Raw genomic sequence first — 27,202 nt, 5'->3', positions numbered from 1 at the left:
ATAAGATGATGTGTTAGTAACAGCCACAACGCTCACATATTTTCCACATATTTTCATAAAAGAGGCTGAAAATCCATTATTACAGTCAAGGACAGCATGAAGATGTCCTTGATATCATGATGCTCTGGCAACCAAGACAGGAAGTGAGGAAAAAGAGAAACAAAAGAATATAAAAGGCATATAGATAATATTGTCTGAATGAAATGAGTCTCCAGCTGAGAGCACACTATAGTGACTGTCAAACACCGAAGTCCACTCAGAATAATGACTTTTCCCCCTGTAGTTTCTGTGTGACATAGCTGTGTGCAAAATATAGCACAGACGGGTTGTCACTTGGTGTGGTTGTGAGGGATCTCCACTGTCAGTTAACATGAACACTTTCTTTTTTCTTTTGATTCGGGCAAAAATAGAGCTTGAGAAAGAGGAGCGTGCAATACAAATCGCATGTGTCCTCATTTGTACTTTCTGCAAAAGGAGGTTGGAGGTAAAATAGCTGCATCTGTAGATATTCATGCTGTTTTTAGTATCAGATAGGAATACGATTTCCATCATTTAAATATGTTTGCTGCTCAAAGTTTATCTCGACATATTTTCAGTTGCAGAAAAACAAATTAAATATGATTTAAAAAAAAAAAAAATGCTGATCAGATCAGACTTAACATGTTTTCTGCGGTTCGGAGATAGACATAATTGAGTCACATCTCAAAAAATGTGTCTGGAACAGCTACAGTAAATCAGGCCTGAAGTTGTGTAATGTGTGCCCGGCTTTAATTTCCAAACACTTAGCAAGTTATCGCGCCTCTCAAGAGGAGTGACTGGTGGAGAAAAACAGGGACAGATAAGAGCTGGAGGCTGATTGATAGCAAATTAGAAAGGATAGATGCACGTTAAGTACAAGAGGGAGGATATTAAAGAAAGGTTGTGAGTGAAAACAAGAAGGGAAGCGGGTGACAGCGAAGGAGACAGAAACGGCGAGAGAACAGAAGATTTAAATTGGAAGAGGCAGTGTTATTAAGAACAATCTTACCCTTGCAGCGCCTTTTCTCCAAACCAGTCTCCTTTTCCGAGGCTGCGCAGGTAGACGGGCTCTATATTGGGCAAGTCTTCCCTGGTCACATTAACCTGGAGAAAGAACAGAAATGCAGGCGGAGGAGAGTTAAAAAGAAGTGGGACAGGGTTGAAGATGGGGGGGAAAAAGAAGGGGTGATGTATAACAGTGAGAAGATGTGTGGCAAGTAAAGGAGATTTTTTATTTTCACATCAATCCAAAAGAAAGTGATATATATGATCTCTCAAGATGGCAGGTTAATCACACTATTACTAACAGATGAGGAGTGCTGGCGTGACAGGTATCTCTGTGCATGGGTAGTCTGTTACAGATATGTGACTGCCACCTCCGTGAGGATCTGGGAGGCACCGCTGACCACTTCATTAGCCAGATGACATGTGAGTGATGGCACTGTGCTGTGCCGGTAGACTTTACAAATCAAAGTGATGGCACTTGAGTAGATTTTAGAGGAAGTGAATGGGGATGGTCGTTTCGCCTAATGAAGGATCTTGTCTTCATCTATTAGTCAGTTCTGAACAGGTGTAGCAGTGTATCCAGCACCAGCACGCTGTGAAGCTGCCAACACCTGAGTGACAGCATAATTAGTCATGAGCTAATATGATCACGTGGGAGCAGAAGAAAAAGAAAAGAGAAGAAGACGAGGGACTTAAGGTGTAGGCCAAAGGGCAGATATTGTGCGTGTGTGTGTGTTATAAGCCAAAATTTGGTGGCGTGTCCTCTACACAAAGTGCCCGTGGTCTAGATGGAGACAAAGTGAGTGATGTGGAAACAGCCAAGCAGAAAGCATCGATAAGGTCAGGAGCGCATGTGTGTGTGCGTGTGTGTTCATGTCCGCATCCAGGTGTGTATTAGTTTGTGATGTAGTTGTGCCGACCTTGTGAAGTGGGTTGTGTCTGTTTAGGGTCAAAGGAGAGTAAAAAAAGACAGGAAACATAATGTATCTTCATCCCAGGGATGCACCGATACCAGATCGGATACAGGGCTGATACTGACTCAAATAGCTGACCGGGTATCATTGACAATGGGGCCGATCTATTCAATTCCATTCTATGTTAATATACTATGTACATTATATACGTTTTGACCAATGTGTTGCTGCATTAAAAAGGTTTACACTTGAATTGTAATTCCTGTTTCCTGGAAGCTTTTTTACCAAGTTGCTGGTGCACAATTTATTATTCTAATAATAAATAACAGTTCAGTAAATTTAATATCTACGTGTTTATTTGTTACATTTTGTTTTACAAAGTGAGAAAAGCCATGTCTAAATCAAGCCTGATGTTGCCTTACACCTAAAAGAATGATCCAAGTCATTTCCACACAGTGAGGCATACAGCTTATTAATTAAATACTGGCTTCACATCGGTACTCGGTATCGGCCGATACCCAAAGCCCAGGTATCGCTACTGAAATCAGGACTGAAAAAGTTGGATCGGTGCATCCCTACTTCATCCTTTACAATGACACTAACATCCTGGACATGTGAACTGTTCGAAAATACTGTGAATTTGTCTCATTCTCTGGGACTTGAGAGGGAATTTGATGGATATATAAAGTAAGATATGTTCAAATCTTGACCATTTGTGGTTTTAAGAGACTGTTAGCACTGAGAATTATGCTGTTAACAAATGTACATAAGGATGATGAAGAAGAGCGGTAGTGGAGGAGAGACATGAACAGTTGAAGGAGCATCGAGGAAAGGATAAAGAAGATGAGGATGACGAGCAGGGAGAAAATGAGGAGGAAGAGTAGCTGCATCAAAACACGTTAACAATACAAGCACATGAAAGCCCACCAACAATGTTGATGCTGGACGGGACAGCGTGTCATCTGCGCTCAGTGTGAAAGCCGGCGTTGATGATAGAAAGGTGAAATGAAAGCGACTCCGTTCTCCTTTCTTGATGCTCCCAGAGCATCTGCAAGAGATGATGACAGAGGTGGCCTCTCTCCCTGATCTCAACATGATTGGTGACAGCCAACGTCTGCCCAAAAATACTACCACTTTGCTTCAAAGATAGGCGTCTTTTGCCACGCGGGCCACGGTGCCCTGCGTTGCGATGTCGTGAGGATTATTTCGGTGGCAGGCGAGAGGCACTGTTCTCACCTTTCCCTTACTGATGATGAAGAAGGTGTCTCCTCTGGCCCCCTGTCTGATGATGTACTCTCCATCTCCATAATGCGTCTGTCAGAAGAGAAGACCAGAGAAGAGAAGTGTTATTCAGGCACACCATGACTCTTTTGTCTCCTTTCTCACAATGGGAGTGAGACCTCTTTCACCACAGACAAACATGTACTCTTCAGAGGAAGTAAAGGCTGAATTTGGTGCAGAGAGATAAATTCCAATTAGATGCTTTTTCTTGTTAACACCACAGACCAGCTGTCCAGGGTGTTTCACTTTCTTCCACCCACTGCTTGCCTGTGACCTTGCATGAACAGGTAAAGAAAATGAGTGATTATAAATGAATACTACTGCATTGCATTTGAAGGCAAATCACACCTCCTTTACAAGAGGAAAATTAATATATCCATCCATCAATCCATTTTCTATACCAAGCAATCCTGTTCAGGGTTGTGGGTGCCGCAGCCTATCCCAGCATGCATTGGTTAAGCATAACATACAGTAGATAGAAAAACACTTTCACACACACACATTCACTCCATGCATTGAAAATAACCTTCAGCACCAGATAAGGATTGCATTTTCTCCAAGGGAAGTGTAAGATGTGATAGAAGTTAATAATGTGAAAAACCTTTTGTGCTATGACTTTATATAAGAGGTGGCCGTAAACACTGTGACGTCACCCATTGGTTTGTTGACTGCCGTTTTGAAACCTCAAGTTCAGCATTTTGGCCGTCGCTATCATGGATGTATGGTCGTCACATTGTTTTTTTGCAACCAGAAGTGACACAAGAGGGTGGAGCTAAGCACAACTGAACGCTGAATAAGACATTTTTAAGAGACCAAAATGTTACAGTTAACTTTCATGAACTAAAAACACAGTGTGAAAGGGTTAAAGTTCTAAGACAAAAACACGAACAACTCCCAGACCGGACAACGCCATGGTAGCGACCTGTCGATCACAAGGTAGCCCCGCCCTAAAGCATACCTTGCTTTATGGTCTATCTGACTCTAAATGGGACCATAATTTACTAAATGAACATCATGCTGTATTGAAGAAGACTTGAAACTAGTGATTGAGACCATAAACTCATGTTTACAATGTTTACTGAGGTAATAAATCAAATGAGAAGTAGGCTCATTTTCTCATAGACTTCTATACAATTAGACTTATTTTGCAACCAGAGGAGTCGCCCCCTGCTGGCTATTTCGAAATATTGTACGTTTAAGGCACTTGCGCATTGGCTTCACTTTTCAGATCCGGAGGTTGCTCACTGGTGCCATGGAGAAAATCAGATATCAAGTTATAACAACCTCCGGTTCTGAAAAGTCAAACCAAAGCAGACTGTTTTAGGGCGTGGCTACCTTGTGATTGATAGGTCGGCGTTTTCCGGTCTGGGAGTTGTCCTCGCTTGTGTCTTATAACTTTAACCCTTTCACAGTGTGTTTTCAGTTCATGAAAGTTAATTGTAACATTTTGGTCGCCTAAAAATGTCTTATTCAGCGTTCGCAGGGTTTTTACTCCAGTGTACTGCAAGCCCGTAGCCCGCCAGCCCTAAGATGACTCTCGTGTCACTTCTGGTTGAAAAAAAACTAGATGGCGACAGCCAAAACGTCAAACTCGAGGCTTCAAAACGGCAGTCCACAAACCATTGGGTGATGTCACGGTGACTACGTCCACTTCTTATATACAGTCTATGGTTATAACTCAATTCAATACAATTCAATTCAAAGAACTTTATTAATCCCTCTAGGGGCAATTGGATTGGAGCAGCTGGTACATTAAAAACATAAAAACATAAAGACATAGATAAAACACAGTGACACACAACAACAACAACAACAATATATGTAAGCTAAAAATATAAAACAGGACCTAAAACAATTACTGATGTAAATTAGACTAACTAATAAATAAACAGACTGAATAAGAACAATAGAAGGATCAGTCTAATAAGGGATAAAAGGATATGTTATGGTAAAAGGATAAAAGTACAACATACAAAATCTAAGGAGCATTCAATAATCTGATTGCACAGGGGATAAACAATTTAGAATAGCGGCTAGTTTTACAAACCGGTAAACCATAACAATGTCGTAACATGATCTATAGAACCACAGCATAAGAAGCACAAGGAGTCACTGACAAACCCTGATAAGGACCTCGGGCTGACATGCGTCAGTTTTTGTTTTTCATAATGCAAGTTCTGGCTGGATTTTCACTTTCCCAGCAAAATACATAACGTGCTGTACCAAGCCTAGACCGAAGACAGCTCACTATTTCCTGTTAGATCGTAATTAGATTCCACACTGCAGTTGACATTTGGCAGATTTCTATTCTCACACCATTTCACCGAGCAAAGGTATCTCACATGTTACTTCACACCGAGCAGTGTGTGAGTGATTCATGTCTGCTGTGTGTCACTCAAAAGCAGAGCTTCTTGTAAATAGTAGGTTACGGTTATGATGTTTATTTCAGGTTCGTTCATTATTCATATAATGTAGCCCCTTTTCTCAAGCATGTCCTCAAGGAGAGGGAAACTGAAATAAAAAAATAGCTGTTCTATCTAATCAAAAATCAATCGCAGACCAAAATGATCTATTATAGTAGAGGACAAGATATAAAACAGCATGATGGATTTAGCCATTATGTGACCCAGCTCCATCAACATATAGGAACTCTGCACGTAGAGGGAAACACATTAACTCGTTTTTTAAAAATAGAGGAAACCATGGATTGGCATGGGCCAAGTCAAATACCATGCACCACTGCTTGATTGATTTATGGGGTGACAGCAATCAACAGTCTATGAAGCCGATAAATACAAATTCAATCAACTTCTCAACACTAATATCTCCCTCAGCCAACAGTGCAAGCACATTAATCAGAGTAAATTTATAGGCATATCTAAAATGCCATGCAAAACATCAAATTTTCGCAGGGTTAACATTGTGTGTATTCTCTGAGCTCACTCACACATGTCGTCCCTGCACCGAGCCGAAATGATTATCTCATTAATTTAATTGCTGGCAAAATAATTTGCTCTCTGGTTAAAGAGGATCTGATCATGGGGATGAAAAGGTTGTCTGATCTACTGTGTCACTAGAGGTGTAGCATAAATCATCACACAGGCTTGTTTTTACATCCTGACAAAATATTTCAGATTTGTTATAAAGGCACCAACAGAGACCTTGAAATCCCCAAATCCATGAAACTCCTTTATGTTTGCTTGCATTACCAACAGTTCCTTTAGCCATGTTTCACCCATTTTACACTTTCCAATTCAGCTGCTCACGCTGTTTTGATGTGGGTGGCATAGCTTGCAGCCTCACTCCACCAATGTACCTTCCCACAAGCTCTTTCTTTTCCTTCATGGAGTTGTCTTTCGCCATATGTAGAAAGCTCATAAATTTCCTTTTCTTGGTTCTCCTGCCCTTCAACGCCCCTGCTGCCTCATCCTGCTGAACTGAGTTGCTTCTCTTGAGTTACACTGTTGACCTTTTCAACTGTTTCAATTATCGTCAACTTTACCTATACCCACTTATAGAAATGTTCCATATTGTGACGTTCTTTCTAGCTGTACTGCTTGACCATGGTAGAAATAACATATTATGGTATTGGCCATGGTCCAAGTCACAAACACTGTGCTATGGTACTGACAATTATATCCTGCCATGGTGCAAACAGTGTTCAATGACACAGCAGTGTAACAGTGAAATTATAGCACTATGTTCATATGCAGTAGGTTTTGCACTGGTGCATTACTGATCAGTGTATAAATTATACACAGTGGTTCTCTACTTATATAGTAAAATATGGTACAGTCATGTTACATGACAACTATGTGTATGTTTATCAAGTTGCTGTACCAGGTCAACTATTTATAATATCACCTTGGGTCATTATTTGTAAATCTAAATCCGCCTGCTGGCAGCAGAAAAGGGGTGATTTTTGTGACAGGCTACTGAGTAATTTAATAATTATGGATTGATGCATGACATAGCCTAATACATCCTCAGTTCCTGCTGTTATTTATCATTATTCTACAATTTAAAGGTAGGGTCGGTAATGCTGAGAAACTAGCAAGAGTACACTAGATATTAAAAATAATCCAACCAAAAAACCCAGCCCAGTGTTGCCAACTCTTTTCCAGTGAAAGTAGCGGCACTAGCTCCAAAATAGGGTAGGGCGACCATCGTCAGTTCAACAACCGGCGATTGCCGATATATTCACAAAGGTGTATGTGTGTAGTTGAGCGGCTCTTGTTCTTTGGAAGCAGACCATTTAGTCAGCAAAATAAAATGATAAACATTGCCCAAAAAGAACAACCAGCGATGTACTTAGCCAATATCCAAAAGCCGATATATATTCGTCCAATTGCCCAACCTTGCTCCAAAAGTTGCTAAATTCAGCAAGAAAGTCACCAAGTCGGCAACACTGACAGTCCGTCCCTTCAGGCTTCCTTGCAAAGACACTCACAGCTGTCAAGCTAGCAGCTTGTGGAAGGCTCCGGTGACGTGCAATGAGTGCACGGGCGTAGGGCGAGCAGGCAGGTAGGTGGCCAGGCAGGCCGGCCATCCAATCATTTCATTCAGGCCGAATGAAATTATTGGACAGGCTTATTACAGTCCTGCAACAGCCACAGATACCAGATTCTTTTTTCTTTTTTTTGTCAGAGTATTTGATTTATTGATTGTTGTTGGCATCTAAATGTATTTGAACAACACTATCAACCCTACCTCTAAGTGGCTGAATATAATAGCTTTAAAATGGTGTTTTAATCGCACTTGGCTCGAGAGGCCGTTATGAGTGGATAGCCTCACGCACAATGTCAAGTGCCCTCAGTGTGGAAAAACAACAATACGCATGCCCAAAGCAATTGACATTGAAAGCTCTTGGCACAAATTTGATGCCACATTGGGCTAATTAACTGTTGCCTTTTTTTGATTTGATTGGCTATTTACCAAGTAGCCTGTTGTCGTCATTGGCAGTGGCAGGTAGTTGTCAGAAATTAGTATTTATTTCCCGTCACTGCGGTTACCATGAACAATGTGGATTATCTTCTACGGCACAAATATGAAAGTCTGCAGTTTGAAGAAAAATATGAGATTAAACACCTCGGTTCCCACCAGATATGGGATATTGTTATAAACCTAAACGTCTGATAAAATAATTAGATTTAATGTGGAGTGGTTCTCCAGGGAAAAAAAATGGCAAACTGCTGGTTTGTCAGAGAAGACGCTTCCGTGTGTTTTTCGGAGGGGATGGAAACTGATGCAGAAAAGGCTTTCAGGATCTTAAGCATCTTTGTGAGAGGCAGGGCTGTAATATTCGAGTCCGGTCTCAGGTCCACTTTTTTGAAGTCTTGCACTTGTCTTGGACTCGTGCCTTGTCTTGGTCTCAGGCTCAGCTATTGAGAACTGGTCAAGTTGTTCCTGGCTGCCGATTTGGGATCAGTTGTACAGAATGCTTTTGATTCTAACAGTGTTTCCTCTAAATGCATTTAACAGCGGCGCAGCAGATCTGCTATAAATATCCCTGAACACAATTTGGGCCGCCACGGCAAAAAAAAAGGAACATTAGTTCTATAAGTGCGAGAAATGCAAAGAGAGGAAGAGGAAGTGAGACTGCGCCTGGACGAGAGATGTGACCAGATATTGTGGTTTATACAAATGCAGCACAGTGATAATACAGCCGCACTGTAAATAACACTGAGCTGCTGATGCGCATTCAACCCACACTGGACCTGTTCTTGTGACTCAGCCGTCACTCAGTTTGTCTCTGTTAGTAGAGACTTCAGTCTGCAGTGCAGTCACTTCACTGAAACACCTGAGACAGTAACACTGGGCTTCACGATCAAAGAAAGTTTCTGTGTCATGTCTACACTCCTGTCCTCTCTCTGTCTCCTCAATGTTGTTGTGCGTGATAGAGTCTGCCTCACAAGGAACAAAGGACTAATGCATACATATATACAGTATGTGCTGTATATAGCCTGTGTCCCAGGAACACTATAGTTTTAACACCAAGTTTAAACTTTATTAATAGATGCTTGTTTGTTTTAGGAGGTGCTGCAGCACACCTACTTCCTCGTCCATGCTATTTGCATAAATAATAATCTCAATAATTAAATCGAAAATGAAAAATTGAATGAAATGTCCCTGCTTCTGGGGGTGCTCCCCAGGGTAGAAACGTCAGTAGCAAATATCGGATCAAATTCAATGTTTATGAATGTAACGTTAGACTGTAATGGTCCTCAAACCTAAATTCTATGCATTAATTAGTTTGTTGTTAGAAGATAGATCAATATTGTTTATAGATTGATTATTTCTGTCCATCCTAACTCATTTATCACTAGGTATATTAGCAATGGAAAGACACTATTGCCTATTATGGTCTTGAACAGGACTAGATTTGCTCTGCTCTTGGTCTTTACTTGGTCTCGACTGCCTCAGGATTTGGTCTTGACTCGGACTTGACTAGACTTGGTCTTAGACTTGACTTGGACTTGATTAAGTGTGACTTGACTACAGTCCTGCTGAGAGGATTACCAAACATGAAAGCAGCAGGACAACGTGGTGAAATTGGATTTGCTCGGCAGAGCACACATAGCCAACAGCCACACAAACTGACATGTGCATGCAAATAAGCGACTGAGCAGTACAACAGCACGTTGATGAGAACGTGCCCGGTGGGATTATCATCACCTGTGTTAAACTGTGTGGAAATGTAAAATAGCACATTATATAAAATTGTGAAATTTTCTGGTTTTGCATCTGTGCAAAGTAGCCTAGCTGTTGCAGGATGATTTTTTCCACCTAAAAATGCCACTGGTTATATGAATAAGTCAAATGTTATTGCTTACAATTCCACTATGATGATATAATGCAAAGATAATATGATAACATGTTGAATTGTAGCTTCACTGTTTGGGAAGTAACTGCAGGTTTAAAATGTGTGCAGGTTCTTCAGAATTAAAACACATCTTTCATTTGGTGTTTTTGCAGGCTACACAATTAGAAACACCTACCCAAAACCAGCGAGAACATTACATGGTCAATCCATTCCTCTGGGTAAATCTCAGATTCAAAAAAGTCTGCAACAAGTTTGCAAAATTAATTTCCTTTATCTTTTCTTAAAGGCAAAAGAATCTGGAACTAATTTCTCTTAGTTACATAAATGATTGCTCACTCACACACACACACACACACACACACACACACACACACACTCTGTGGCATTGAATAACCTAAAAAGGCAAAAGGCCATTTGACTGCAATTCAACATATTGAAAGCCTCAATGTTAACAGCCACACATCAAAAGTGTAAATGAGAATGTGTTTGCATAACTAAATTATACTGGAAAAAAAAACATCAAACGAAGTGGTATGCAGAAAATGTGATATTGAGACACATCTAAAAACGCACGCTGTCATCGGCATGAAGAAAACATTCTGCTGTTAAAAGGACATACTAATTATTTGGCATGTCTTAATCCATTTATGACACATCATATAATACAACTGCAAAACACGCTGTAGTGTTTCAGGTTTTTGAATGTGATTTTCCGCCATCCGTGTACATAACAAAAAAACTGAAAAGTACTTTGTTCACTTTGTAACTATAAAGTGCTGAAAGTAGGTTACCACGCTGACATTTAATCAATGTCACCCTACATCATTAAATTAAATGGATTACAATGTGCCTCAGCTTGCTTCGATTGTTTGACACCCCCTTGAGGGCTGAAATGGCTTCTGACAGCAGTACACTGACTTCTTGAACAGGTTCATGAAATTCACTGTCGGTTAGTAGGTGGACCATTTAGTTCAACATCACCACACTGAGCACATACTGAAGAGCAACAATTACTCTGAAATCCCAACTATGCCAAAATTTGTTCTGTTAACAACCCCCCTCTAACCCCCCCATCCCCCAAACAATCACCTGCCTTCAACCTGATGCACACTATCTGAATGTCTATGTCTTTATTCCCCTTCTGGCTACCCTGCTTTCACTGCAATAAAAGAAAGTGCATGTATGGAAATCTATTAAGATGTGTGGAGTAGGCTTGTGACATCTGCTTTGTGCTGCAGATGTCACAGGCTTTTGGTACAAGGCACTTACCTCCTCAAGGACATCGGCAAGCTTGCTCAGAATATCTTCCTGCAGGCCGTGGAATGAGGGAACGCTGCAGGAGCCAGAAAAGAAAGGGCTTTTAGATCGACCAGGTTTATACATATTACATATAATACTGATTATGCTTTTGTTGTGATACAAAAAGACGTAGAAAACAGCGTGGATGGCAGCTTAGTGCATGTATTAGCTTTGAAAGAGTTGACCAGATCAAAGCAGACCTTTGATCCGAAGTGAACAACATAGAAAACAGGAACACATCAAAATCAATATTAGGCTATGGCAGTTGTGTATTGTATTACAGTATGTCCATATAAACATTTCAGCATGAACTGGGCAACGTGTCTAGTTACACAGCAGGGAATCAAATCCTAGGTTGAATACACCACTATGAGGCTGTAATGTTTGTTCCGTTTGCTTCCCGGCAGCCTCAATGAACGCTATCTGCCTATTATCAAGCCTACTAAATAAAACTGGCCCAATGTTTATCAAGGAGGAGAGGAAAACAACCCCTGCTGGTGAACAAAGGACTTATCTCCCCATATCATCTCTCCCTCCATCTCCCTCTCCCTCCTCATTTTCCATGCTTTATTACAGTAATCTGGACCATCTTGTCTTGGCCCCCTACCCAGGCCCTGCATGGCCACTGTGTTGATCTTTGTGTCGTTGCTTCTTCGACAGAGGCACCAGTTAATGAGCTAGGCGGTGAAACGGATGACCCTAATCTACATGAAACATACGGAGTTGCAATCCCTCGAGCTGCAAAGCTGTTGACACAAACAAAAAGCCTGCGTTGTCGTAAATTTTCAATCAAACAACTTAATTGTGTCACAGGAAATGAATTAATTATACAAGGCCAATGGGGAAGTACGGTTTTACTAATGTGGTGTTTTTGATCATTTGGATCATTCTAACACCATCATGGCAATGTGTGATGGTGAGTAAAACACAAGACAACATTAAATAATTTCTCTGGCATTTTTGGAAACACCAGCACTTCCTTGGGGTTTAATTAACGCTTTCCTATGCTCATTTCCCGTGCCTTTTCACATATCATTGGGCAGATGGCTGTCTGCTTTTGTTCCATGCCTTATGGCTAGCCTTTCATCTAAAGTGGAAGGGGGCAGAGGGTAGATTAATAGCCCACCAACCTTTTAAAAATATCAATTCACAGCCATATGCATTTTGTAGGTGATGTTTGTCAGTTCATTACACACTACCCGCGCGGTTACACTTCCTGGAGCTATGTGTTTGAGTGATTTCAAATACACGCTTGAAAGAGGTAATAATAAAAGGTCTTCACGAGCACACTCACTTCCCGTACGTGATACCATGTGGGATTTCAATGTCAGTTTTTCATCTGTGCTCCTCCTCCACAACTTGTGAGAACAAATATATAATTTCACAGCAGTTTAACAGTGGGTAGAAGAATAGCACGTGCTTGTTCTTACGTTCAAACTCACTACATTTCTTTTATTAGATCTGCTTCTCGGAAACAGAACACATAATTATCTACATTACGATCAAGGAATGTTGCTTTAAATCTCTGATTTCACCCCCTAGATACCCTTTTATAAACCAAACTAAGCAATACGCATGTATATCTATTAAATATTTACTTATCTGGACTGTTATATAAGAGCCACTGAGAGGCAAGAGCTGCCATACAGGACATGCTCATATACTTAGTAAAGAGATAGAAAGTGTCTTTTTTTTAGTCCATGCCATCACTAAAATAGCTGCAGTCTAAGGACATGAAAGTAAGATTAATAGAGTGTTTTCTTTTCATCAAAAACTGAAGTGGCTTCGATGTGACTGACCTGCAAATGTCATAGACTGTTGTACTATTCAGGGAGAAAAACAACAGCATTTGTCATTATGGTCAAACGCTTAAAGCAATCTGTGTTTATGTTTCCCTAACCGGCGATAACTTGCATTGTGAATAATGACAGTCCAATCTCAGAAGCAAAGGCAAAAGTAGTGTGTTATTGTGATACTGCGGCAAAAACAAACTAGTTCTGATTGATAAGGCCTTTACACACCGGGGGCGCGACAAATAAACGACACGAAAACGCGAAATACTCACCTGGGAATATTATATGCCTAGGGCAAAGGTTGAAAGGAGTAATAAAGTTTGCCGTCTTGGTTGGGACTACGGAGACTCTGTGTTGTTGTTTCATAAATATGGGTGCAACTCATCCCGTTCCGCACAACTTGATTGGTTGATGCCTTTATTCATGGTGCGAAAGCTCAGAAAATGCAAAATAAAGTATGTTGCTTTTTTGCCGTGTAATATTCGCCATCTGTGTGAAAGTATTCATGACAAAAACAATAGTTAGAAGAAATACTTTGACCTGCAAATTAATTGCATGAAAAGAAAAACATCCCTGGCGTGTGAAGACTGATACTCTGGCCCTTCAAAATGAAGAGGTGATAGTGAATGTCTGGGTGTACAAAGGGTGTGACTTTGACATCAGAGATTGCATCCTGTCAACTACGAACAGGAAACATTGGCATCTTTTAACCTTAACTCTTTGACCTTTCCCTATCAATAACTACGTAGTTTCTTTTCCAAACATAACTATAGAGAGGTGAATTCCCTCCCCTTCCAGTGGACCCCATGAGACCTTATTTCGTAAAAAATACGAACGGTAGTCAACGGCGAGAGACAAATGTTTTTTTGGATCCTGTTTGAATTGCGTCATGAATCACACATAATGTTTGTTAATTTAAAAGACAATTTTCAAGTCAATAAAGTCTCAGTTTGTCGTAGTGTCATTTAGTTTTGTATGAAACCGCTCCGTGAACTACATCTCACACAATATACATCACCAACACCAGCTAGCTAACTAACTTAGCTATGTTCCACGCACAAATGTAACGTGATTCATTTTATCCAGCGAATCCTGGTGTTTTTATCAGCCGGGAAGTGAAAGAACGAGCGAGACCCGTTGCTGGTGTGAGTATATCCCAGTACGAAACACACAGGCATCGTAGCTTCAGCGAGAGGGACGTCACTTACGCAACTTTTGGGTGTGTAGTCTTTCTAATTTCATGTTTTCACAATCTGATACAACTAACTGAGACTTTCCTGACTTGGAAATTTCTTTTAAATTGATAAACATCATATGTGTGATTCATGGCGCAATTCAAACAGGATCCAAAAAATATTTGTCTCTCACCATTGACTACTGTACATATTTTTGAAGTTTAGGTATGTCAATTTGCTGGAAATGTCTAGCGAAAAGTTGGTTTCCTGCCTGCCTTGAAATAACTCGGTCAAATAGCGTCACTGTCTGATCATGATCCCAGTGATTCATGAGGTTTTGTTCAAAAGAAAAGATCTCAGGCAGACTGTGTGCTTTTATCATTTGAGAACTTTAAAACACACAGAGAAAATATATGAGCGGAAGAGAGAAGACAGTTGAGCAACTTCTAATATCGGCCCTGAAACAAAGTCAGGAGGAAAAAAAGAGTGGCATATGAAATATAGGGAATATGTGACATAATTTTCATAATTAGCTTGATGGGCGACCAAAGTGGATGACAGAGAAACAGGGAAGTCGAAGCGAGATAGGGGATGAGAGAAATTTATACTGTAATTGCATCTCTCATGAATCCTGAGCACTGCACACTGCTCTCCCTCGGTCTTTTGATTAGTCTTGTCTTTTATCCTATATCCATGCAGGGCTTCTAGTGGTGAGGGCGCAGGGCTCTCTGATACAGATAGGGATATCAAATAAAGACGGTACAGATTCAAAGTATTCTACCAGCGGGATGAATGACACCTTCAGTGACGCACCAGCAATTAATTTTGAGTTATATAATTTATTGGCAAAAATGAGGAGTATGGAATCTTCTTAGAAGCAGCTCATACATATTCCCCTGTATTCATTTAGTTAATTCATTCATTGCATTTCAGATCAAAGCCCTGTTCGGGGCCAATTGTCTGTCATTGTGGGACAATTTACAAGGTTCCTCACCTTTTCAGAAACTCCATATACTCCGTGTGCTTGATGAGGCCCGTCCTCATCATGATCGTCTGAAAACATTGTCGGTCGATGGCCCACAGCTTCACATTTGTTAGAGCTGGAAAGAAGAGAACACAGAACAAACAATGTCACGAAAGACAGTTTTTTACTCTCAGGCCATCTGATTAATAAAACATCACATTTTACACACTATATATACAACAGCTTTATGCGCTGCAACAGCTTTATGCTTTGCGCATGCAGAAAAAATATAGTGAATATCATACACACTTTGATATTGAACTTGAGATGTGAGAAGAATCATAGTTGTATCATAGCATGTAGCATGTAAAACCCTACGGAAATCACTGTTCAGAGAGTAGGGTGGATAAATCTGTAGACCTTTGTGTTTGGTTACTTTTTCTTGGTGGCAATAGCTGGTATTCAAATGTTTTCTCTAGCTGCTGATCAGACATGCAAAGCAAACAGGAGGCATTCGGGACAATTAGTCTTTATTCAGCAGGTGGAGATAATTGGTATTTTTGGAAAACCTTGCATGGGTGGCTTGCTTCAAGTCGCGCTACAGCGTTTTAATTGGTTTAAGGTCAGGAGCCTGACTTGACTATGCGGAACCCCTTGAGTTACTGATTGCTTTTTGTATCAAGGACAATTATCAAACTGTGCAACTAAAGTTATGATAAGTTTTAAAATCACAAACAGCTACCCCTGATTCTTCTGTACAATTTCCTGAAACAATTTAGAATTAATTGTTCCACAAATGATTGCAATCTGCGTTGGCCCTGAGGCACCAGCTTCATAACAATAATACTCTCTACACATGGAGAGAGATGGAGGTTAAAGAGGTCATTCTACTTTTGTGCCTTTCCCCTTTCTTTTAGTGTGTTATATAGTTTTTTGTGCAGGTGAAAGGTCTGCAAAGTTATAAAGCCCAAAATCCACACCAAAGGGAGTTACTCTCCCCAACAGACACTCTGCTCCTGAACTGCCTGAAACGCCTCGCTTGAAATCCTGCCTTTTTTTCCGTAACGTGGTGATGTCACCAAGTAGGCAAGTTGGCACAGCCTCAAAAAGCCTCGAAGATATTTGAGCGGAGCTGTAGTGGAGTCCGAAAAGTTAGGTTCGGTTGACCAATCACAACAGTAGGCCAGCTGACCAATCAGAGCATACTGGGCTTTTGTGATAGAGCGTTTCAGACAGAGAATGAAAGAGATGTAAAAAGTATGGCGTTTTTGAGCATTAAATCATGTAAACATGTTCTAGTAAAAACTCAATATACAAATATGCACCTGAAAATAAGCGCAATAGGTCCTCTTTAAAAAGCTTTTTTTGTTTAAAAATAGCATTGTGTTTTGTTTGTCCACAGAGCATTGTTCCATGGAGCGTCCAGGTAATGTGAGAGAAACATTAGACAGGCAGCAATACTTTGTCTTTGGAGAGCAGCAGTTTCCTCTGTTGTATCTTTCCAAGGACACACTCATGTTTGGTGATTTTCTCACTGTGGATTGATAAAAATGGAACTTAGTGAGTGCAAGAGATGCCCAGCATGCCTCACTATTACGTTACACCACTTTGACACCTCTTTGAATAATGCACAGTTCTATGCAGCAATCCTTACAGAATACCCAGTCTTTCAAAGATCAGAAACGGTGCCAAATCTCTTCCATTTTTTTCCATTTTTATGCAAGCTGGTGATTGATGGAGGCCTGGGTCTTTCAAAATTCCCTTTCTTACCATTTTCAGTGAGTTTTTTTTTTAGCCTCAACAGCTCTGAGGTCCTCTGTAGTCCCTTTTGATCAGACTATGTTTCACCTCGGCAGATCTCTGTTGTGAAGAGCAGACTGTTGGAACCAGGCCATGCAGGTTTTCATCAGAGCAGCCGACCTCTAACCCACAGCTCAATGTCCTTACATTTACACATTCAACCCATTTTGTAGAAGAAACTGGCTTGTTGAGGCAGAAACTTCATAACAAAACAAGTCAAAATCCCATATTTCATTTAGCTGAGCCACACTGTATCGTGACTTTCAGAATTCAGTGCTTCTCTTTGTTAATAACATTTTAGGGTAATTGTTTTGTGGGTTTCTCCCAGTGTCATTATCTTTTGCAAGAAATGCTCTCATTTGGGCTTCGCTACTTCAGTTGTGCAGTTATACAGTAGACTGTGAGGCGTAATAAAAAGAGAGAGAAAAATCTCCAGTCTGACCCCAAAACAAATCTGGAGATCCCCAAGGAGCACTGTGGCCACTGGGACATGAAGTAATAAGAAAATTCATCAGATAAGAGTCAGTGTACTTGGAATTTATTGAGCCTTTCACGGCGTTTTGGTTTATTTCATTAAGGCTGTTTTACAGATGCTGAGCTAATCTACTAATGCTAAAAAGCTTTCTCATGGTCATACCATTAGCTGCTCCTTTCTGACATAACACATTTAAATGTTTTTAAATGACATAGAAGCCTGTTTGTATTGCAACTAAAAGGAGCAGTCCTTCCTGTATATACAGTATATTTGTAACTGATTTAATGTAACTTTACTGTTTACTTGTTGATTAGGCTTATGAAGCATGTGCTATAGTAGATCATGGGAATTTGATTCCTATCTAACAATAAATCAAGACACTTTCTGTCTCTCTGTCTGTCTGTCTGTCTGTCTGTCCGCATTTCTCAAGAACCGCTCATCTGATCGAGTTCACACTTGGCGGGTGTATGGCTGGAGACCAAGGGGAGTGCTTTGACAAATTTGGTGCAATTTGTACAAGCCACGTTCAATACAAATAAACTTTGAATAAACAAGCACACAGCGCTCTGTGCAGCAGCAGGAGGGCGGGGCTTCAGGGCTCTGCAGGCAGTCCATCATGTTGTCCACAGCCCATTGCAGTTCACTGCTGAATATTCAGTTATTCATTTATTTAAAAGGATCCCCATAGCTTGTCTTCCTAACATTACAACCGGACTCTTCTTCACTTCCCCTGGAGTCAACACTAGCAGATCGCCAATTGGATGCAGAATCAAACCAGAGTGTATGTCACCGGTGAGTAAGCCGCAGGTGTGTTTTTCCCAGTCCAAATCTGAATCAGGAACGTAACCAGTAACATTTCTCTGTCAGGAAATGTAGTGCTACAATGTCTTCCTCTGAAGCAGAAGTACACATATTGTCTAAGTGCTTTAGGGCCCTTTTTAAAGTTATTGCAGGGTAGAATGAGTAAGAATAGTAAAATACTTCAATATTTTTCATATCTAAACATCATAATAAATCTATAGCTGTTTGGGGCCCCCAGGCAGTTGCTTACTTACCTAACAGTAAAGTATGTCCCTGGTGTTTTTTCCCAATATTTCACCGGTGTTTCCAGCGTTGTTTGTAAGAGCGAGAAACTGCAAGCAGCAATAAAACAGGCCAAGGATTTAGCCTGTTCTCAACGGGCATGTTTTGCTAATAACAAGCCATTACAGTGAAGTATCTCTGGTTACTTGAATTCTCATTATATTTTGGTGCCTTCATATTTGTTGTTGTTATAGACCACACATCCTTCAACTGGACGCCTCTAAGCCTCTGCGGTTGCAATAATGTGCTGTTGCGTTCAAATAAATCAGTAGAGAGGAGTCAATTGTATTTGAGTGTCCTGTGTGTTCTTAACGACACCCCAAGGCAGCCATCGCTACTATTCAACCAAGACAACCACACCAAGTGAATACCTATTCAATAGTCTGAGTCTGTTGCAAGAGCTTTTCATTCTATCTCATCCTCCCAGTGTGACACTTCTTCGCAGAGTTATTAAGATAAAATCTAGTTTTATTAATAACTGGGGTATTTATTGATCATAGGAAAATAACTTTTCTGCTCACTGTAAAGCAGACAGTGTTCTCTTTTTTGGTCTTATCTGTGTGTTTGGTAACATGCACAAAGAAGACCGAGCCAGGCTGTAGCCTTTTCACCAAACTCATCCTACAAAAACTGGAAACAATGTTACAGGATAGTACCCATCACTTTCACTCCAATTTCAGTCGCAGCAGCAGCCTGACACAGGGAAAAGAGACTTCTACAAAATCAAATCAAAACAAGTGGACAAAAGATCTATTTTATTCCTCAAGCCATCAGCTTGTATAACATGCAGCTTAATCAACAGGTCTCTTAGCTGGTCACTCACACTTTTATATCATATTTGCTTATAAAGTGGATTGACTGTTTATTCCATCTCAGTCTCAATGTGATAAAATGTGTTTTATTATGAGTATGATGTGGTCTTATGGTGCATGTTATTCTATTGTTTTTACAGTGGACTTTATGGCGTCCTCATGTCTGGACCCCTGGACAAAATCAATTTCCCAGTGTGGGATAATAAAGTTGATCTGAATCTGAATCTATCCTCAACAGTCAAGTCACAGTGCAGGCTTAGCTACAGTCAGTGCGTCACTTCAGGAGGATGGGCCTGGGCCTGTAGGTTAATGGGCATTCCCTTATGATGTATATCTGATACAACTACACTTAATAAATTGATTATTATTGCAATTTTTTGCAATTTATTTTTGCAAATTACTTAATTTATCCTTCATTTTAGTGCTGTATAAATAAGCTTTATTGTTAAACTATGATTAGGTATATTGTTGCTTTTTAAATGACAAAGATGACAGTTTTAAAACTAATGAAATACTTCTTTATTGTTAAATGCAGAAACACAGAAGGGCAATGAGGCGCAGCGTTTTTTTCAGCTGAGATTCTTTGGTTGCGTCTGGTTGCTATGATACAGAATATCTGCAGAAGTAAAAATGTCGCCACAAGGTAGAGTACTTGCTCTGGATGAAGGGAAGGCTGAAGCACACAGGGAGAGAGGATGGACCTGCGGGTCTATGTGATTTCCATTGTGATCGGATGCCTGAGTACAAAAGTGACAGGGACAAGTGCCACGCTGCTGGCGTTTTGTAGCAAAGTGTAAAAATGTGGCGCTCCCATTAAGAATAAAAAAAAATAATAATTAAACGTGAACGGTTATGGCGGTTCTTTGCCATCCCCTGCGGTTGGCTTGTCAATAGTACTGCAATATTGCAGTTATTGTGACAGCCCTAACTGATTCTGGCCAGTTTTCATGTCTTCAAGGAATATATTACAGTTTTTAGAATGTCTTTTAGGTAAGGATACAGTAAAAGCCAATGAAACTGACCAGTTTAGGGTTAATGTTTGAGTTGAAATTGTCTGTGATAATAACCTAGCAAATATTAGTAATTTAAACATGGCTCCATGAACACACATACCCACAAAAAAATGCCTGTGCTAATGCACAAACTCTTATGCTCCAGGTATTTATGTACATATACACATGCACGAGTGAGTGAACACACTCCCACAGACACCACCATTATTCCTCTATAGACCACGAGTTTGGCAGAACTTTAAAATAGGGCCAAACCACAGGAGAAATGCCCTCATTACACAGCCTGACACTCTTTTTAGTCAGAGACACTTTCTTGGAGCGGGAACCCCCGAAACATTCAGCATGACATAAAAATGTATACAGACGCAGATGTGCGGATACACAGATATGCAGACATCTGGTACAAGCACGCACAGAGATACACTTACAAGATGCACATACACACAGATACACACAAGTATGTCGTAGATATAAACCATAGACAGTATATAGATGGACGATGCGTCTCCACTTCCTCCCAATGTACAAAAGTGAAAAGATTGAGATTTTGACGTCATTTGGACCCAGAGTCTGCGCAGTAGTGATCCCCCCGATCTGGATCTGGAGCCGCGGTATCGAGGTCCCGCCCACACACCCGCCAGAGCCAATCACAAGCCGAACACGGCCGTAAAATGTTAGCGTGAGCCACCTAGCTGCCACGTTAGCACCACAGCAGCTGTTTGGCTAGAAAGACACAACAACTGACCATAATATCTCTGTAAATGCATTTATGATCAAATTGACACATGTTCTATTACACAGACTGGTGATGGTTATGGAAAGTTAAAGTTATATCTCCTCTCGTACAATTCTAGAGCCTCTGGCTCCGAGACTACTTCACTCAGAGCAGCTGTCAATCACAGCTGTCAATCATGACATCTCACCCCTTTTTTATAGTATCAGATAACTAATTAAAACCAAACTTTTCAGAAAAATGAACACTTTGAACATACATTCGTGTGATAAGAAAAGGACAGAAACCATCGTTGGGAAAAATGTATGCCCATGCCCATTGGGGCAGGACTTATGACCTATACTGCAGCCAGCCACCAGGGGGCAATCGAGGTGTTTTAACTTCACTTGGAGAGCTGTCATGTCGTCCATCTGTCGTCCATCTTTGTATACAGTCTATGGTATAAACACATGCTGTTGTGTGCATATACACATAAACATACACATAAACGTGCACACAAATGAATAGTAAGCAATCATCTGACACACTGCCTGTAGGTAAAAATGTAAAACTATAGATTGTGAAATACTGTCAGCACAGTGGATTGGAACACTGATACCAGAGTCCAAACACACATGTTCCATAATGTTTTATTTCTCCTCTTCCTTGCAGGTTTTCTAAAAAAAAAAAAAAAGGCATCATATCTGGATCTCGTTATGTCAAAAAGGTTATTTCTGTAGGGGTAATGTGGACAAATTGCTCCAAGGTAGGCTGAGAGCCAAACCAACCTAGCATAGGGAGATCGGTTTAGTGAGAAGTTATTAGAGTAGCCTTCTAATTTGACCCTGAAGCAACAAGAGTGGGAGGTTAGACGTCACTATACAGTGTGCAATGGAGTGTTTTGGCGTGTGGGAGTGTGGGGCACTGGGAAATAAGATATGTTGGGAGCCTGCAGCGCACCGCAGTAGGTAAACGTATTATTCGGAGGCTTGACTAAATTGCGGTGAGACTCGGGGAGCTAGTTATTCTGTAGTGAGGGCGCAGATGAATGTCTTTAATGCTCATGGGTTGCCGACCATTAGCTTCACAGCTTTCTGGATGCACATAACACCCCAGGCAGATTCAAGGTCCTTGTCTGTAAAAGTATTGAGGAATTTGGCAGTGTGTTGTTCCAGTGGGAAGATCATTGGGGCTTTAACAGTCATGCAATAGGGGACTATAAATGCATGCAACATGAAACCCACAAGTGTTAACCGATTATACAGGGGATGGCCAAAAAACAAGACCAGCTGTGCAATATAATGCAATCCAACAGCGGCCTAATAATAAGTACTATTTCTAAGAAAATTGGCATTGAGCATAGTGAAGGCCAGTTGCTCTATATTGTGTTGTATTGTTGTTGCATCATATTGTAACTAGGGCTGTCAAAGTTGACATGATAATAATTTTTAGGTTTTAGCGGACTCAGTTTTAAAGCTAGTGAAGATACTGTAATCATATGCAACTACAAAACCCAAGGAATCCATTGGTACCATCATCATGTCATACTACCTTGTCAAGAAGGAGGCTAAATAACGCCCCAAACTGGCATGGCCATTTTCAAAGGGTTCCATGACCTCTGACCTCAAGATACTGTATATGAATGTAAATGGGTTCTATGGGTACCCACGAGTCTCCTCTTTACAGACATGCCCACTTTATGATAATCACATGCAGTTTGGGGCAAGTCATACATAGTCAGCACACTGACACACTGACAGCTGTTGTTGCCTGTTGGGCTTGAGTTTGCCATGTTATGATTTGAAAATATTTTTTATGCTAAATGCAGTACCTGTGAGGGTTTCTGGACTATATGTGTCATTGTTTTGTGTTGTTAATTGATTTCAAATAATAAATATACACATACATTTGCATAAAGAAAGCATATTTTCTTACTCACATGCTGATTGTATTTGTCTACTTTCAGTCATTTCTGTTTTCGTTTTGCAGTAGATATGGTGGTGAAAAGTTTAAGATATATGCATCCATTCTCCTTCCAAAAAAAGCTTTAATGCAAAACACATAGGCAGTGTTGAGAATTGTTGAGGTATTTGCTGCGTGTCAGTTGACCCTTGTAGCACACATGCCGTCATGCAGACAATGGAGGTAATTTAGATTCAGTTGCCAGGATGTGCCGATTTGGGAAGCAAATGTGATAAAATTGCTGCTTTTTTGGAAAATGTACTCCCATTGACGTTACGAAAGTGGCCTCTTGACGTGCATCAACCCGCGAGTGTGTGGGCTTGCATAGAAAGTAATGGGTGCAGGTGTTTTAATGCATGTAATATGAAACAGCACTTTATTTATTACATTTCCCTCAAATATCACATTGTTGAAACAATGAGCTGTTTTTTGTATGTACATGTAAAGTGTGTAATTGACATAAATTTGTATTTTAAACTTTGCTCCCTAAATTAAAATCTGAATAACCTAAACACACACCCTACTGACTACTGTTTAACACCTATTTTGTCTTTGTCCCTGAACGCTCTTCTAAATTGAATGTAATCCCACCTCAGAGTAAAGGATGGCTATTCATAGCCACGCGGCCCACAGCCGAGCACGTTATCATTATCATTTGTTCGTGCTCCTCCTTTCCTTCCCTCTCCTTGATTGTAATCCCTCACCCTTCAATTTCTCCCAATTATTTGCAGCAATAGATCAATAGTGTTGATTGTGAATACTGTCAAAACTGGACAACTAGCTCCTCTGACATGCCAGGCCCCAAAAGAGAGAATCTGTGTTTTATCTTGAGGAAAACAGTGAGAGGTAATAATATACGTGGATGTCGCCACAAGATAAGAGTGCAGGACAAGGCATCACTCATTCATTTGGCACAGTCATAATTCTTTGTAACTGAATTTCAGCCCTGGGGATTTATGCAAATGCTCCACGTGTGTTTGTTCTTGTAATCTAATTTTGGCTCATTAAATGATATAAATATAGGATGAGATCAACAACATTTCCTCTCTGTATTCTGGTCATGACAGAGAACGTGGGGGTTTGGAAACAACATAACTTTGTGCGATACCGTGAGTGTAATCTTGATTTTTATTTTGAGTGCCATAACTTTTAATGGGGTTTAAAATGACTCAAAAACAGTGTACGTCTGGCCCGCGACAATTCAGCTGAAGTATAAAGCGTTTGCCATTTGCACTGCAGAAAATCCACATTCCTTTCCAAAAAGCACCACGGGGCTACATGAAAGTGGTACTTAAATAAAGATTAGACTAGTGCCTCAAGCAGTGAAGTGCGTGAGGGAAAACTTGTACACTCGTTTGTTAGTAACACAGTGAAATGGACTGCTCAACGTACGTCACTGTGTATACATTATATCAAGGATTCTCAGACTTTTTAGGGGCAGGGACCCCTTAGGAGAGCATTTTCCAAGGATCATTTGTACTCTTAGATGCTATTGGAACTATTTGTATTCTAAAACTTTTCAACCAAAATACTTCAGACCTGTTTCACAGTGATAAAGAGAAACACATTTCAATGTAAATCATGTTAATACCACTTATTTCCCTTTAAACAGAGGGTAATTTTATTCAAATTGCATTTGGACTTAACTTGACATCATTTGCATTTTTTCATGATTTTTCTTTCTTAAAAACTTTCAGATAATTAACATTAGCACGACTGGCATAGTCCTAATAAATCCAGATGTTTAAAATTTCCAGTCTAAAGCTGACTTTCAGTTAGCACTTCAACTTAAAAATAATGAACTTATTGCTGTGTGTCACAATCATATCAGAGTTTCCACTGGCCCGAAACTACAATACAATACATAATATGCTTGTTTTATTGGTGCAAATGGTCCCCATCTGTAGATATGCACTTTTTAATGATAAAGCACAATTTTACAATTTATAGCAAATTATTTCACGGACCCCCTGACCAGGTGCTACGGCCCCCTGGGGATCCCCGGACCCCACTTTGAGAAACACTGTATATATGACAGAAAATACGTTCTAAAATAAGCTTCCTCCCTTTCTCTAAGTTCTCTTTCTCTGTCTATAGATGCAGAGAAATCTGCATTTATTATCTGCCTACTGCAGAGCCTGTAGGTAGAGTTTCTAGAGTAGAACATCCTGACAGATGATGATGTGTATTTTGACAAAATACTATATATTATTCACAATCACTGTCCCACCAGCAAAGAAATGCATTAGAAAAACCTTGGAAATGTTAAATCAACATGTGTCTTTCGCTGCCATATTGGTTTTTAGGACGTGCTCAGCTGTGAATGAGCACTTGTAGATGATTAACCCGGGGTTACATGCAGCTTTGAGAAAGAGAGTGGCGTCTCCAAACTAATTAGTGGGAGCATCCACCATAAGAATTTTCACCCTGGAATATTGTTTCAATGTTTGGGTTTGAGGGCATTTGAATTGGTTTTCATCGTCACTCTGAAAACTTCTCTCCCTGTCAAATCTGTGACTTTCCTCCTCCTGCAACATAATTTCTGTCATTAGCATTTTCTCCAAAACTCTTTCCTTCCCTGTAATGTCTAAGAAAATGAGAAAATCAGCCGTCCTCTTCTCACTGACTCTGCGACACACTCACACACACACACACACTTAAAATCACAGTCACGTGAGCTCTACTCCTTCGAGGCGTCCCACATGCCTTGTTTTGGAAAGCGTTAAGAGAGCGATGCCATCAGGGCGGCAGGGTGGAAGAGTGTAATCTCCTTTCCCCCCAAGTCATTAATAATATCAGCCAAGTCTGATTACAACTGGATGAGCTCTTTAGAGCGTGAGAAAGCAGGACAGGTCATTTACGCCAGACTGTGTCACAGAGACTAAAGAAAAAGGAAAACATTAGAGGAATTCTCCTCATAATTATAGATCTAATTATTATCATTGAGGCTTAGAGGACCATAAGACAGCGTAGGAAATACAGATTCACTGATCCAAGTTTCTCCTACGCCAAAGAACAACAACCCTTGATTGACATCATTTGGTGTTATCTGGATCATTGCATGTATTTAGCTAGAGCGGTAATGTGTGCTCTTATGACAGCTTTCACATCTCAGTGAATCCCAACGTAGCTGGCTTAATCAGATGCAGTCTCCAGCTGTCGGTTCTACCAATGCTCACCTCATGTGGGAGACCGGAGTCCATGGACTTAGAGCAGCAGCTGCTTGAGATATATTGAGTTGAATGTCATACCACCCACCATGTTCACCCACGCCATGTGGTGCAAAGAGGATGACCCGTCTTTTGTTTTAGAGAATAACTTAATTGCTGTTGTATTAGGGGTTTCTATTTCAGCTGTGGTGATATAAAAAAAAGAGTTTAATTTCAAAGCCACCTATGTCCAACAATGTCCACCATCAAGAATGAAAAAGACAGCTACCTGTGTGGGGGTCATACTATTCAAATACATAAATCTAACACTGAGCACAGACGGGATACTCTCGCTACATTTCGGTCGGAAACTTCCCGTCAGAGGCTGATTGAATAGGAGAATTCCTAAAAGCGTGCTTTTAGCTTTCTCGGTCTTAGAGAGGATAAAAACACCATTTACCGCTCATCTCTGTAACATTAACAAACCTCACTCCCAACCTTTTTTCATCAATTACAGTCAATCTTGTTTGGAAGTTCATTATAAACATGCACACATTTAGAAGACTGGAATTTTGGGTGTCAGTTTAAATAAGTATCCCATTCATCCACCTCAAGTTATAGCTCTGTGACTGCAGATTTGCTCATGTTACTCATATCTGAAGCAAAGCATTAACATTGTTTATTTCCAGCCTTGACAGCTTTAGCCGGGAGCCTGTAATTTTATGAATACAAAAGCATTATTATTTAAAAGTCAAATTCATTCGACCTCATCATACTCTCTGATAGCAACTACTAAAGTCATTCAAGGAGTGGCGTCTCTCTAGATGGGACAATCAGTCATGATGGGTGACATTGTCACAACAACAGAGATCATTTGCATCATTTGCCATTAGCTAACGCCATTTTAAAAACAGTGCTGTCGCT

At 40.4% G+C, this 27,202-nt stretch overlaps 1 protein-coding gene across 3 annotated transcripts in view; it reads right to left on the bottom strand.

Annotated features, from left to right (window-relative positions):
* LOC119496000 (cGMP-dependent protein kinase 1) overlaps window positions 1-27,202 on the bottom strand; it is a 114,103-nt gene that overhangs the window by 28,846 nt on the left and 58,055 nt on the right. For all 3 annotated transcript variants that reach the window (XM_037782996.1, XM_037782995.1, XM_037782997.1), the window contains exons 4-7: window positions 15,303-15,408; window positions 11,311-11,374; window positions 3,174-3,251; window positions 1,028-1,122 (exon numbers count right to left, since the gene is read on the bottom strand). In XM_037782996.1, the coding sequence (XP_037638924.1) occupies window positions 1,028-1,122; window positions 3,174-3,251; window positions 11,311-11,374; window positions 15,303-15,408 (343 nt within the window). The remainder of the gene's footprint in view (window positions 1-1,027; window positions 1,123-3,173; window positions 3,252-11,310; window positions 11,375-15,302; window positions 15,409-27,202) is intronic.

The sequence above is a fragment of the Sebastes umbrosus genome, chromosome 10 (genome assembly GCF_015220745.1).
Source record: "Sebastes umbrosus isolate fSebUmb1 chromosome 10, fSebUmb1.pri, whole genome shotgun sequence".
In the NCBI taxonomy this organism is placed as follows: domain Eukaryota; kingdom Metazoa; phylum Chordata; class Actinopteri; order Perciformes; family Sebastidae; genus Sebastes; species Sebastes umbrosus.
This window is presented reverse-complemented; position numbering and strand designations above follow the sequence as displayed.